Source organism: Aedes albopictus, chromosome 3, assembly GCF_035046485.1.
Source record: "Aedes albopictus strain Foshan chromosome 3, AalbF5, whole genome shotgun sequence".
In the NCBI taxonomy this organism is placed as follows: Eukaryota; Metazoa; Arthropoda; class Insecta; order Diptera; family Culicidae; genus Aedes; species Aedes albopictus.
Genome location: NC_085138.1, coordinates 180,813,994 through 180,829,639, shown reverse-complemented (window position 1 = coordinate 180,829,639; position 15,646 = coordinate 180,813,994). Strand labels below are relative to the sequence as shown.

The 15,646-nt window shown below is 43.0% G+C and overlaps 2 protein-coding genes across 2 annotated transcripts; both read left to right on the top strand.

Moving 5' to 3' along the window:
- Positions 1-3,903: 3,903 nt before the first annotated feature.
- On the top strand, positions 3,904-10,431 carry LOC134290473 (uncharacterized). The gene is made up of 2 exons (XM_062857622.1): positions 3,904-3,977; positions 4,033-10,431. Exon 2 carries the CDS (start codon positions 4,135-4,137, stop codon positions 10,429-10,431), a length of 6,297 nt encoding a protein of 2,098 aa, XP_062713606.1. The 5' UTR covers positions 3,904-3,977; positions 4,033-4,134.
- A 1,828-nt stretch (positions 10,432-12,259) lies between these two features.
- On the top strand, positions 12,260-12,849 carry LOC134290471 (adenylate kinase-like). The gene is made up of 3 exons (XM_062857620.1): positions 12,260-12,266; positions 12,314-12,319; positions 12,392-12,849. The coding sequence occupies exons 1-3, from the start codon at positions 12,260-12,262 to the stop codon at positions 12,847-12,849; spliced, it is 471 nt and encodes a 156-aa protein (XP_062713604.1).
- The last annotated feature ends 2,797 nt before the right edge of the window (positions 12,850-15,646 follow it).

Here is a 15,646-nt window from a genome sequence, read left to right as displayed (position 1 = left end):
CATTTAATTCTTACAGCTTTGATGTCTTCGGCAAAGTTGCGTATTTTATTGATACATACAAATTTGCAGAACATTGTATAGGTCTAAAAATCAACAAATGTGTGTTTTAATACTTAAAAAACGTGTTTTTGGGGTTAACTTTCAAACACAGGCCTCTATCTCCATTAGTGTGAAAGTTACAACATTGACGTCTTCAGAAAAGTTGTTTGGAATCAAAAATGCAAACTTTGCCGAAGACGTCAACCTTCTATCTCAACAATTTAAAAAAAATATATTTGTATCTCACTCTTAGGGGGATTGATCCGAAAACTCTAACTGTCAAAAGATGGCGCTGGTCATTCCCGTCAACTTTGCCGAAGACACCATTGCTCTATGGGGCTGTCCATAAACCACGTGGTCATTTTTTTGGGACTTTTTAACCCCCCCCTCCCCCCGCGTGGTCATTGGTCCATACAAAAAATTTTATTTGTCCATACAAAATGGTCATTGGCCGAACCCCCCTCCCTCATGACCACGTGGTTTATGGGCAGCCCCTATTTCCTCAACCCTACGAGCTATTAATTAAGAGCATGAAAATGGGGAAAATAAACCATTGTGCAGTAGATTGATTTGAAGTGAGATACACATCGTCTGATTCAGCAACTGCGGACGAGAATTCACCACTAGAGGATCCGGCAATTTCTCACTGTATACATAATTGGGCTTCCAATTTCTTCTAATATTGTTCGTTGGGCACTATTAAACAGAAATTTTCTTATTCAGTGATTTTTTTATCCAAGCCAAAATGAAACTCAACAGAAGCAAAATTCAGACACACGAAAATTTCAACACGTCCACACACGCGCACAGACTACTGCGATCTCCTCGAGATGTGTGTGAAATATTGTGCTTAAAATTAGACTTAAGCAGATATCTGCCTTTTAATAAAATTTCAAACTTTTCCAGAAAGTTATAAAGATTTTAAGGATTGAATTGATCGCTCTTGTGAATTGCACAAGTTATTTTACCAAAAAAACAAAACAAAATCTTCACCTGGATGAAATCTTAAACGCTATGGAATAGAGAGTCGAAAAGTATCTACTGCAAATTCGTGTTTATTTCTGTCGAAAATTATTGGAGTTATTTTTTAAAATTTCCTACATAGTTCTTTGAAGATTTGCAAGTGTTTCTATCAGCATAAAGAAAAGTTTTTAAAATTGTAGAGACCAAACTTATAAATTATTCAAATCGAACGCCAGAATTGTTGAAATATTTCTTTGAAGGAACAAACAAGAATTTTAGGTCGGATTTAGGCGGAGATCTGAACCGATTTTCTTTAATATGATTAAATCCATGACGATTTTTTCTTCCTGGCTTGAATGTGTAATTTAAGGCGAACTCTTAATAGGTTCCTTATGAAAATTCAATGAAAGGTCCATAGGTTCCTTATGAAAATTGCAGCAGATATTTGTGGAGAAATTCTTGACAGATCCTGAAATATTTAAAGTTTTGCAAACAATTTTTGTTTAAATTGGCTAAAAATTCGTCCGCCAAAGCTTATTATGAAATTTTACTTATAATTCTATGCAAATTAAAACAGAAATTCCATCAGGAACTCATTATGGATTTCCGATGAAATTTGTTCAGCAGCTTTTTGTAGAATTTCCGCTAAAAATACCACTATGGCTCTTGAAGTTTCACATGGAGTTATTCTGCGCGTTCACCATAAACTCCACTCGAAGTCGCGTTAGGAAATGCTTAAGTTCCACAAAAAAGAAACCTGGTAATCGATCAGCAACTCTATAGATTTCATCAATGATTCCGCAAGAAATTCTATTTGCAGGTTTTGCAATAACAGCCCCAAAGATAGCGCTATAAATTTTATCTGAAATTAATCGAAAATGTCTCCTATAAAATCTATTTTTAAATTTCTAAAAGGACTTTCTCATGAATTTCGACTTGATCATTAATGGAATCTAATACTATGAACACTCTCGGATAAAGCGTTATTTACTTGATGAAATTTCTTTGAAAATCTTCTTCAGACTAGATCTGGATCTCTGTTATGCTTAGTTTATAGTGGATGCCTTTTTTCTAGTTACGCTCATTAAGCCAGATTAAATTTCTTCAATAGCAACCCTAATTTTTGAAAGAATTTTTCATGTTTTCTGGATTTTTCTACAATGAAAAAAACATATCCTCTTAAAAGAAGGGCCCCCACAACACTGTGGTCCCGGGCCCCCACATTTGTAAATCCGGCCCTGTATATATTAAAAAAAATAGCGTGAGGGCGTTTTGCCCCGGGGCACTACAGGGTATCAGGCGGATAAAAATCAGAAAAGTGACTTTCACCAATGCTTGTTTTGAAATTTTCTTTCAATAATAAACATATAAACTAATAGAAATCCAGAATTTCAAGTATCTAGCTGATGTAGTTCCAAAGATATTGTGCATCAAAGTTAACTAAAGCTAAAAAAATCGATTTTCGCTAAAAAACAACATAGGGTAAGTGTGCCCATCGTTGTGGTATTAAGGTAAATTCATTTAAAAAACAATGATCGTACCATTTAATGAAGGGTTGCAAAACGTTAGTTGGTAGTTTTCTATCCAAATTTGCTTGGAAAAATATAAAAACTATCGTTTCTCTCTGTTTTCGATCATAACTCGCTTACCACAACAATAGGCACACTGTTCCTATTATGGAGGTAAAATTTAATTTTGGTTCCTATTGTTGCGGTATCCCATTGAAATCATATGGGATACCGCAACATTAGGAACACTACCGCAACAATAGGAACACAGCAGCAAAAAAATAAGGAAAATATTTTTTTAAAATAGGTTTTTGGGCAAATCTTAAGCACACAAATGGTGTAATCTCATAATTTAAGCATAATACATCTATTAAAAATGCCTTTTGGTAACATTTCAGTCGAAAAAGTGCTCAATTGCCACTACCGCAACATTAGGTACTACCACAACGAAGGGAACAATTACCCTATAATTTCAAATCGATATTTTCTAATTAATATCACCATTATCTATTGGTTTCAATACATCATTGGTTAGGTAATGAAGCAAGCTTTCCAACAAACAGGTGGTTTTGTGAAATAGTTGAAAAATTGTAAGAAAAACGGTAAAAGAAGAAGAAGAAGTTGAAAAAGGCAAAAAAATTGAAAAAATTGAATTAAAAATTGAATTTTGTTAATCGGCATCTTTTTTTTCCCACACATTCCCAGGTCCAACATCAGTTTACGGTTAAACTTTGAGTCTACACTAACGATTTCCAATGCGAAATGCTGCGGTAAATTGCGGTCTTGGGAGATTCAGCGTTTTTTTTTCGCATGGGAACGCCCCTTGTTGGTAAACGACAATTCTCAAAAAAATTAAGCTAATTTCCTTTGGAACTCATTTTTGCAGTAAATCCACAAGATTTTGATCATTCCAAGTGAAGAAAACAAAAAAATAAGATAAAATTAAACAAATCCAAACTTATTTATATATTATCAGTTATTTGACCATATTGAAAATACGCCCTTTTCAAAACTTGATCAAGATGCTTAAAAACATCATTAACAATATATTTTGGCCGAACCAACTACAGAAAACTAAGTGTGACGACGAGTACCCCTCGGCGCATGACGATTAGTGATTTCTGCAGGGTCGGTACATGTGTCAAACGGAGAGAAGTCGAACTCAACGTCAATGTCAAGAATGATGAGGAAGGGGAGATAAAGGATGACCAACAGTTGTATGAACAGAATAGATCGTAAACATCGTATCTGTGCAAATAGTCGAGTTGTCCGATTAAAATACAGTGAAGAAAACACCAGGATAAATTTAGAATTTGTATTTTTCACTGAAAGTGAGTAGTTTCTTTATAAATGAATTTATTCTATATTTACCGAACATTTGTTCCTAGATTATTAGAAATTCCTACTTAACCTACAATTTGACCTTAATACCTAAAGGAAGTTTACAAGAAAAGAAACTGATAAATTGTAAGTATGATTGTAATTATAAATTGAAAAATCCCTAAAAATAAATATCTTACAGCTAAAGCTGATCCCTACAAACCCAGAGTTTTAGTACGGGACTGCTGAGAAACGGTTTCAACATTCCTTTAGAATTTATCAACGTGGTGGAATTTCCTGAACAATGGCGGAGAACAATGCCCCGCAGCGCAGTTGTGCCTTTTGCTCCCAACCCGACGAACATGATGACATGGTGGCATGTGACACGTGTCAGCACTGGCATCACTACTCTTGCGCCAAAGTCGATGCCAGTGTGAAGGATCGGGAATGGCAATGCACGAACTGCACTATGGAAGGTAAAGGTGCGAAACCTAAAGGGACGGCAAATCCGCTGGAGAACCTTCCAGTCCCGGTGAGGAAGTCAGGCGCAAAATCATCGGCCGGCAGCAAAACTAGCCGGAGGTCCAAAAAAGGAATCGGTGAGCAAAGCGTTACTTCGAGCTCCCGAATGCGGTTAGAATTGGAGCTGAAAGCTGTAGAAGATCAGCAGAAGATCCGCGAAGAAGAACTCGCCGCGGAGAAGGAGCTACTGGATCTTCAAAGGAAGCTCGAAGAGGAACTACGGGAGAAGGAGTTGGCGATCGAAGCAAAACGAATCGCCGAAGCGAAGGCCGCTTTGAAGCAGAAGATATCCGAGGAGCGGGAATTCAGGATGAAACAGATGGAAATCAGGAGACGCTCGGAGGAAGAAAAGGCAAAGCTGATTCGGCAGGCGTCCGAGTACGGCAGCAGCAGGGGCAGTTTAATTGGTACCAATGCCGATTCGAAGGACAAGGTGGAAGATTGGCTGGAGAAGTCGACGCAGCAGACAGCGGGACCCCTGAAAGAGTTCACGTCAGCAGTTGACCCTAGTCGTGGTCAAAACCAGGTAACCCTCGAGCAAATTACTAACCGCCAAACAGCCAACATTAGGGCCGATAGGAGCTTAGACATTCCCCCACTAACAATGCGAAATAAAATTGTCTCCTCTATGAAACTGCTCCCTGTACAGACTTTGGTTAGCCAGGTAAACGAAGACCAGCAAGCTCACTCGAAAGGTTACGACAATCGACATTTCGTGGATGAGTTTGACAGACAAAATGTGGGTGGTGTTTCTGGTGACCAAGTCAATTCAGACGGTCGCAATCTGAAACTGTTGGTGGGTGGAATCGATCGTATCAGTGTATGGGAAGATCGTCAACGTGCGCGAGTTCGTGAACAAACCGAAAGTGATAATTTCGGACGCGGTGCGGGAAACACGAACGAAGTGCTGACGAGCGGTATCGGTGGTACCAGACAACACGACAACCCAGCGCATTCCGTGGAGGAACCAGATGCGGGATTGCGAAGAATGTGCAACGATGAAGTGGCAACGGGGCTAATCAGACCGGATATCAGCGGTAGAAGGCAGCAACCAGTACCGAGAAGTAATGAGTCAAACATTCAAGCGAGCTGTAATGACGGCCACTTCTTGGAAGGTCCAACAGGTAGGCAACTGGCAGCTAGGCAAGTCATGGGGAAGGATTTGCCAATATTTTCCGGAAATCCTGAGGAATGGCCCATATGGATCAGCAATTTTCGGCGGTCATCTTCAACTTGTGGGTTTTCTGACGACGAAAACCTGATTCGACTGCAACGTTGTTTGAAAGGTGCAGCTCTAGAAGCGGTGCGCAGCAGGCTGTTGTGTCCGGCTAGTGTTCCGCACGTAATTCGCACGCTAGAGATGCGATACGGTCGTCCGGAGACATTAATTCGCTCGATGACGGAGCGAGTTCGTCGATTACCTTCTCTGAAAATTCACGATCTGGAAGCGGTCATCGAATTTGGATTGGTTGTGGACAATTTGGTGCAACATCTGAAGAACGCGGGACAGCAGGCACATTTGGCTAATCCGGCCCTTCTGCACGATCTGGTGGGAAAATTGCCTGTTGATTACAGACTCAAGTGGTCGGCGTACAAAAGTATGCAGTTCAACGTGGATTTGGATACGTTTGGGCAGTTCATGTCAACTTTAGTAGAGCTAGCCTATGACGTGGCGGATGCTTTCTCAATCAACGAAAAACATAAGCAAAAGACCAAGGATCGGGCTTTCGTACAGACGCACACAGAAACCACCGTGTCGTCAGAGAACGTACCGGTTAACGCTGCGGGTTCCCGTAATACGAGAAAACCTTGTGCCATTTGTAAAGCGGAAGGACATCGGGTGGCGGAATGCAGCCGGTTCAAGTCGATGGATATTAGCGGAAGATTGAAGGCCGTACAGCAGAGTGGTCTTTGTCGATCGTGTTTGAATTTCCACGGGAAGTGGCCGTGCAAGACTGCGAAGGAATGTGGAATCAACGATTGCCGGCTGAAACATCATTCGCTGTTACATTCTCCAGTAGCAGTTCATGCGGCGGTGTCTACGAGCCATGCGAACGAGTCGGTAGCAAGCGGAGGGCCATTGTTCCGGATCATACCCGTGACGCTATACGGAAAGGGCTGTGAAGTGAACATCTACGCCTTTGTGGACGAAGGATCGAAAATTACGCTGTTGGAGGATACCGTAGCGGATCAACTTGGAATCACTGGACCAACGGAACCATTGAACTTGCAGTGGACCGGGAACATCAAGCGTAGTGAGCCCAAATCGCGGCGGATCAGCGCTGAGATTTCAGGCAGAGGATCAACGAAACAGTATCAACTGAGCAACGCTCGGACAGTCGGCGGATTACTGCTCCCATCGCAAACAGTGAGCTACGACGAAATGTGTGATCGATACCCCCATCTACGCGGTCTACCTATTCAAAGCTACGAGAAAGTATCTCCAAAACTCTTGATTGGTCTTGACAATTTGAAGCTCACCGTACCGTTGAAAATCAGAGAAGGAAGATGGGTAGAACCGATAGCCGCCAAGTGCCGCATCGGGTGGAGCATCTACGGATGCGCAATAACGACACCGTCAACGGTCGTATGTGGGCTTCACTTTGGAGGATGGACCAATCAGGAACAGGAGCTCAACCAGCTGGTTCGTGACTACATTACGCTAGACAACACTGGTGTAACGCATCCCACTACTCTTCTGGAATCGGAGGAGGACAAGAGGTCAAAAATGCTGCTTGAAACAACCACCAGAAGAGTCGGCGGAGCCTTCGAAACTGGGCTGCTGTGGAAAGCGGACAATACTCGGTTTCCAAGCAGTTACAACATGGCGTTTCGACGATTGTGCTCTTTGGAAAGGCGGCTGAAGAAGGATACAGTGTTATACGAACGCGTTAGAGAGCAAATTCGAGATTACGAGGCGAAACAATACGCACACAAGGCCACCCACGAGGAACTGAGCACTACCAGCCCCGATCGGTGCTGGTACCTACCACTGGGAATAGTTGTGAACCCGAAGAAGCCGAACAAATTGAGGATGATCTGGGACGCGGCTGCAACAGTCGACGGAGTGTCCCTGAACGATGCTTTGCTGAAAGGGCCAGACTTCTTAGCATCACTTCCGGCAGTAATAGGAAACTTTCGCGTGTTTCGGTACGCTTTGACCGGAGACATCAAGGAAATGTTTCATCGATTCTTCATACGACCTGAAGATCGACAATTCCAGAGGTTCCTGTTCAGGGAGCAGCCACATCAAGAGCCAGTTACCTATGTAATGGACGTAGCCATCTTTGGGGCTGCATGTTCACCAAGTAGTGCCCAGTATATAAAAAATCTGAACGCCAAAGATTTCGAAGCAGTGTATCCACGGGCAGCTGAAGCCATCGTGCGCCGTCATTATGTGGACGATTACCTCGATAGCTTCGGAACCATTGAGGAAGCGGTAGAGATTGGTCGTCAAGTGAAGAGTATACACGCTGAAGGTGGATTCGAGCTCCGGAATTTCTTGTCAAACGATTCAACGATAGCAGCTCGGGTTGGAGATGAATCGCAGGAGGCGGAAAAAAGTATCAGCGTGGAAAAGGATGATCGGGTTGAATCCGTCCTAGGAATGAAGTGGATTCCAAGTAGCGACACCTTCATGTTCACTGTTTGCCTCCGGGATAATCTGCGACACGTTCTTGAAGAGTCACACGTTCCTACGAAGCGAGAAGTCTTACGCACCGTAATGAGCTTCTTCGACCCGATGGGACTCATATCGTTTTTCGTGATCCACGGGCGCATCTTGATGCAGGACATCTGGGCAACAGGAATCGGCTGGGATGATCCTATCGATGGAAAGAGTTGGTTGCAGTGGAAGAAGTGGATCGAGCTGATTTCGGAATTGAGCACTCTTCGAATCCCACGTTGCTACTTCGAAGGCGCCACAGAAGAGAGTTATTGCAAGTTGCAGATCCATGTATTCGTCGATGCGAGCCAATCAGCCTATGCATGTGCAGTGTATTTCCGAGTTGAAACACCAAAAGGTCCGGCAGTTAGCCTTGTAATGGCAAAATCCAAAGTAGCACCGTTGAAGATGTTGACGATTCCTCGACTCGAATTGCAAGCTGCCGTCCTTGGAACTCGTCTGCTCAATAGTGTGATCATCATGCACGCACTGAAGGCGACGAAGCGCGTATTATGGACTGACTCCAATACAGTTCTCGCCTGGATACGATCGGATCAGCGGCGGTATCACCAATACGTTGGATTTAGGATCGGTGAAATTCTATCGATGACGGATGTCGACGAATGGAGGAAGGTGCCAACGAAAGAGAATGTAGCTGACGACGCAACAAAGTGGGGAAATGGACCGGCTGTTCGCTCCCAAAATCGGTGGTTTCAAGGACCGGAATTTCTTCGACAATCCGAGGACAATTGGCCAGGCGGTAGTGAACTGATCGAACCCACGCAGGAGGAACTAGTGGCGTTGAACGTTCATGATGAAGCAGTGAAACCAGGGGTAGTAGACGTAAATAGATTCAGTAAGTGGGAAAAGCTGCACCGTTCAATGGCTTACGTGCATCGATTCATTCAGAACATCCAACGATCTCGACAAAGCGAGGCGCGATTGATAGGATTATTGACGCAAGAGGAGTTGTGCAGCGCCGAGAAATCGCTGTGGATTCAGGCACAAACGGAGTGTTTTACGTTGGAATCCGAAATGCTGCACAAGTCAAAGGGAAAACCCGAAGCAGTTCATGCCACATTACCAAAATCAAGCACGTTACGCAAATTGTGGCCGTTCATGGATGAAACAGGCGTAATACGAACAAGGAGCCGTCTTGGGTATGCTGACTGGATCCCTTCTAACATCAAGTATCCGGTAGTTCTACCTCGGCAACATCCAATCACGTTACTTCTGGTTGACTATTTCCACCGTCGTTATCGCCATTGCAACCGTGAGACGATCGTCAACGAGATGCGGCAACTCTACGAGATCCCGAAACTACGGTCAGTCGTGTTCAAGGTATCGCAGGATTGTCTACCATGTAAGATACGTCGGGCGACTCCTCGCCCGCCCCCTATGGCGCCGCTGCCCAAAGTGCGAGTTACTCCTTATATAAGGCCGTTTACCTTTGTTGGAGTTGACTTCTTCGGTCCGGTGCTGGTGAAAGTTGGACGAAGCGTTGTTAAGCGGTGGGTGTCTCTATTCACCTGTTTGACAATACGAGCTGTGCATCTCGAGGTTGTACACAGCCTGTCGAAGGAGTCCTGTGTAATGGCGGTTAGAAGGTTCGTGTCACGACGAGGAGCACCGTCAGAGATCTTCAGTGATAATGGCACGAACTTCGTCGGTGCGAGCAATCAGCTGAAGCAGGAAATGGATGATTTGAATCAACATTTGGCGTCAACGTTCACCAACACCACAACTCGGTGGTCGTTCAACCCACCAGGAGCTCCTCACATGGGAGGAGTGTGGGAGCGTATGGTCCGCTCAGTGAAGGTGGCTTTAGGCGGTATTCTTGAAGCGCAGCGACGACCAGACGACGAAATTTTGGAGACGGTTGTCATCGAAGCGGAAGCAATGATAAATTCGCGGCCGCTGACGTATATTCCGCTGGAATCGGACGCACAGGAGTCTCTAACGCCGAATCACTTCCTGTTGGGGAGTTCAACTGGAGTGAAGCAACAGACTGTACTACCAACGGACTACCAAGCAACGCTGATGAACGGATGGAAGTTTGTGCAGCACTTGTCGGATGTAATATGGAGAAGATGGATCAAAGAATATTTGCCGGTAATATCTAGAAGGTCGAAATGGTTCGAAGAAGTAAAAGAGTTGGCTGAAGGAGATCTAGTCCTAGTTGTGGATGGTGCAGTTCGGAACCAGTGGATAAGAGGGAGAGTTGACAAGGTTGCTAAAGGAAAAGACGGCAGAGTGCGGCAGGCCTGGGTGAAGACTGCAAATGGAATTTTGAGAAGACCAGCTGTGAAGTTGGCGTTACTCGACGTCGTTTCTGGAAGCAAACCGGATATGGACTATAATGGTTTACGGGCGGGGGGATGTGACGACGAGTACCCCTCGGCGCATGACGATTAGTGATTTCTGCAGGGTCGGTACATGTGTCAAACGGAGAGAAGTCGAACTCAACGTCAATGTCAAGAATGATGAGGAAGGGGAGATAAAGGATGACCAACAGTTGTATGAACAGAATAGATCGTAAACATCGTATCTGTGCAAATAGTCGAGTTGTCCGATTAAAATACAGTGAAGAAAACACCAGGATAAATTTAGAATTTGTATTTTTCACTGAAAGTGAGTAGTTTCTTTATAAATGAATTTATTCTATATTTACCGAACATTTGTTCCTAGATTATTAGAAATTCCTACTTAACCTACAATTTGACCTTAATACCTAAAGGAAGTTTACAAGAAAAGAAACTGATAAATTGTAAGTATGATTGTAATTATAAATTGAAAAATCCCTAAAAATAAATATCTTACAGCTAAAGCTGATCCCTACAAACCCAGAGTTTTAGTACGGGACTGCTGAGAAACGGTTTCAACACTAAGAAATCCTCGAAAATGTGATAACAATATTTTTGTCCGCCTGTTTGTATGGGAATCCCCCATAGCCCATAGTGCGTGGGTGCGACAAGACAAGATTGACGCAAACACCCAACAGTCGATAGCTGTCCTGGTCACGCCATTACAACTGCTGAGGTATGAGAAGGGATGTTTAGTAGGGCATATTAGAAAGATGTAGACAACTCTTATGCTTATGTGTCAGGGGAATATAGGTGTTGAAGCGTAATCATTCTAAATAAGGGGCTGTTCAGTGTGCATGAGCCATCATAGACCACTTTTTGGCTATCTCAGACCCCCCTCAACCTCGTAGACTTTCGTCCATACAAAAAAAAATTGTATGAAGCGTACCCAAGTAACCACGCTATTGAAGCTGTAGGGGAGACTGAGGAAGCTTGATCCCTGGGAAGACTTAGGGGCTGTCCATAAACCACGTGGTCATAAGAGGGGGGGGGGGGGGGGGTTTGGCCTATGAGCATTTTGTATGGACGAAAAAAAATTTTTGTATGGACTAATGACCACGCGGGGGGGGGGGGGGGGGGGAGTTAGAGAAGTCCCAAAAAAATGACCACGTGGTTTATGGACAGCCCCTTATTCCCCTCATATTTTCTCGGAATCAAAAACAATTTTCTTCCAGAATATTTTTTTTTTCAAAACTACTCCTGGATGAACGATTTAAGCTACAAGGGATTGCGATTGCACATTGCATTTTTTTGAAAGGCTGATGGTTTGTTTTCAGTCCGAAATCTTTAAGGCGATTCCGAAAAGCCTCTACATATAATTTTGTGAAAACTAAATCAAATCATGTCAAAATTTCACAGCACATAGTTTAAATAAAGTACTATCATACGTATTTATCCAAATAAGGCAGTTACAAAAATATAATAACTAATGCAGCTTAGTATACATAACAGTGGCATGGGGAGGCTTGATCTCTCGAGGGTTACGCACACATTATATGTTTGAAAAATAAAATACTATTCGGAAGCTTCTATTTGCACGGACAGAAATGTCTTCTGATTCATATAACCTTTTACATAGTTCTCTCAAGCTTCGGAGATATTCTTGGCATAATCGCTTCAAAAGGTTGATTCACAATGATTTGAAGTCTGCATCAAGCATATATTTCGTTTAAATAAACATCATTGAACATCAACCATCGAATGCTTAAACCAAGCAATATACGACATTACTTTAACCCCTTGTTTACCGAGACTCCTGACTGCTGTCAACTCGGTCATTGTTCGTCATGGCGGCGGTGGAGGTGTTATTGTCTTGTTTTGGTTTTATATAATAAATCGTTCACTAATTCTCATTGCGTGAATTATTTCTTCCTGGGGGAATGGAAAGTGTGCTACTGGTATTTAATCAATCTTCATTGACTTTGCCACTTCAGCCTCAGGTAAGTTTGCCGCCGGTAAAGGGGAGCGTGAATTCCAAAACTCATGTCTATTTTGATTTCAATGTTTTCCAGGTGCAGCACCACCGATTAAGAAGATAGCCCGAAATGCAGCAGCAGCAGCACCAAAACAGAAGCAAGAGCCGACCACCGGAACCAACGCAGCCCTCGGTTCGGATAAGGGAACCCAACATCCGCTGCTAAAGGAGAACGATCGATGGCAATCTGGACAAACCGGACTGGACGGTTTCCGTTGGACCGTTGTGCAAGCCAAGCTAGATGACCTGCTGGAGATGCGCTGGACCAGACTAGATGCCGTCATATCACGAAGTGTTTACTCCACGAAGCTCCCTATGACGGACGACCTGACCGGAGAACCCATGATGAGCCGAAGTGACGAGAATGCCTCAGCGTTGGTGAAACGCCTGGAGCCTACTACAAATCCAACCCCTGGCCGCCTAATACGCCGTCGCGTGGACTGTTCTTCCGGGTCGATGTCGATTCATTTGAATTATGAAATGCACATCATTTGAATCACAAATTATTTAAACAGACTATTACGGAAAATAAAGGACTTTTGTTTTGCTAATAAAACGTTTCTGTAATGGTGGTATTTAGTGCAATATGTTACAATAAAAACATATTGCACTAAAATACCACTATTATGGAAATGTTCATCCCAAATTTAAAACTTTTGATTCTTGAAATGCAACATAACCTCATTTCAACGAATTTTTGTGTATGCTTAAAACAATCTTCCGAAACAGTTACTTTAAGTCTCAATTCTAGGGTTAAGAGGGGTTGAGTTAAGCATAAACATGCTTGTATCTACCATGAGAATAAATGAGCTGTCAAACCATCAATAATAAATATTGTTGATGTTTGCATAATATGATTGAGTCAACCATATTTCTTGCTCTAATCAGTTCATCAATTTTAATCATTTCAAGCTTCTGTTATGCTTCGTCCTATGGTATTATGCGTAATACAATCTCAAAAAGGGCTTATATAAAAGTCAGTGCACAAATATGCTTGTTCGCGACCGCAATATGATTGATATAACTTTATATTTTTCTCCGTGATACTTGGAATTCTTGTATATTCAACGATAAAATGTGTCGAATAGTTATTATTTTAGTACAAATCAAAAGGGAGATCAAGTCTCTTAATTTAGATAATACGGCATACCCTTAAAAATTCAAGAAAATCTTACAATTTCAAATACACCATATTCATCTGTTAAAATATCACGTACTGATCGTGACTAACCGTGAGGCGATCGCGACGATCAGATTAGATCAAAACAATAACAATCCGGCATTGACGGATCGATGACGTACAACATGACATTTCCAATAATACCCAACGTGATCCAATGGGAGCTTGCATGCAATGTTGTACATGAACCCCTACAAATGTTCTGGTGACATATTAGTGACATCCTATTTGAATTCAGTGTTGCGAGTAATTCTATTAGATTAGCATATTAATCATATTGAACTATAAAGTTGAATTAGCCATATCGATATAGAACATTGACCACTTGTAACGACCTGACAAATGAAATACAGAATCATTATCTACAAACCAAACCAAAACTGTGTTTAAGTTTTAACAGGTTATGGGCCCAGTAGTAAACTGAGTAGAATTAATATTCGACAGTCCAAGTTTTGAAGATATCGAAACATGTCTGAGTGCGAAAATAAGACAGGTGGTCAACCTGCAGACTTGCGTCAGGAGATCGCAAACCGCGAAGAAAGAGGAGCTCTAGAACGGCAGCTGCCGTATACCGCCGTATCGGTGCGAGATCGTGCCCATATTTTCGACGGATCGGAGAGGACGTTTGCGGCATGGAAGTGGAGAATGGAGCACCACCTCGCCATGATGGGCCTCACGAACACGTTGCTTCGTACGCCACCCGAAGAAGATTACGCCAACCCTGTGGCGGGAAATTCGGAAGCGCAAGAGGAGATACGAAAGGCGAAACTACGGAAGCGGATCAACGACGACATGAATGCCCTGGACGAGATCGTGATGTGGGTGAACAACGACGTTCTCAACAAGGTGATCGGAGTTTCCTATGCAAAGGAAGCGATGGACTTGCTGGTCAAAACGTACCAAAAAGTTGGTACTGGTGTCATGATCGCTATGCGTGATCGCTTGTTCTCGCTCAAGAACAGGAAGCACGCAACAATATCAGCACTATTCGATGAGTACGAGATGATTATCCGAGAGCTAGATCGGATGGGCACGAAGATGGACCAATCGGAAAAGATGGCCGCTCTGATGATCGCTATTCCGAAGCGTTATCAACACGTTAAGGGGGCATTGACCGTTCTGCCGTGCGATGAACTTTGTAAGAAACCGCTGGTGGAAATAAAGCGTATGCTTTTGGACGCCGAACAAAGTGAAACAATGGAGATCGACGATGAGCCAGCAGTGCCAGACGTGGCGCTAAAATCGAACAAAAGGGACATCGAATGCTATGCCTGTGGAAGAACGGGACACTACAAGAACAAATGTCCGACCTTGAAGAAGCAGCAGCAGAAGAAGAAACATTATTCTCGCTCGCATGGTCATGCGTTGCTAGCGGGAATCGCAAATAAAAGAGAATCTCGCAAGGTTTCGTTTGCTGTGGACTCTGGAGCTTCGAGTCACATGGTGAACGATGAGAAATTGTTGCAGAATGCGGTGAAGCTGGCAACACCGGTTACCATCAGCACAGCAAAGTCGGGGGAGACCTTACAGGCTGTGAAGAAAGGAAAGGTAACTTTGAAATCGATCGTTGGAAATAGAAAAATAAAACGTATTGAATTGTACGACGTTCTTTTTATTCCCAATTTAGAAGAAAACCTCCTTTCAGTTAGAAAGATTAATTCCATGGGGAAAAGGGTCACTTTTCAGGATGGTGAGGTTCGGATTGAGAATAAAGGCGAGGTTATCGCTGAGGGAAGAGATGAAAATGGTCTGTTTTGCGTTGATATGTTTTTGGAGCATACTGTCGACCCAGCAGCGTTGTTTAGTCAAAGAAAGCTGAGTCTAACCGATTGGCATAAACGACTCGGTCATTTGAGTTTTTCTGGGCTAGAAAAACTACTCAAAAACAACATGGTTGATGGAATAGATTATCCATCAAAAGACTTGGTTAAGCAACATGAAGTTTGCGAAAGTTGTTTAGCGGGCAAACAGTCATGCAAGAAGTTTCTTGATATGCAATTACCAAGATCAAGTAGACCACTTGAACCTGTGCATACAGATGTATGCGGGTACATGGAGAAATCCACCTACGACGGAAATCGGTATTTTGTAACTTTTACCGATGATTTTACC

Coding starts and splice junctions, on each gene's coding strand:
- LOC134290473 (XM_062857622.1), top strand. CDS start 4,135: ATGGCGGAGAACAATGCCCCGCAGCGCAGTTGTGCCTTTTGCTCCCAA.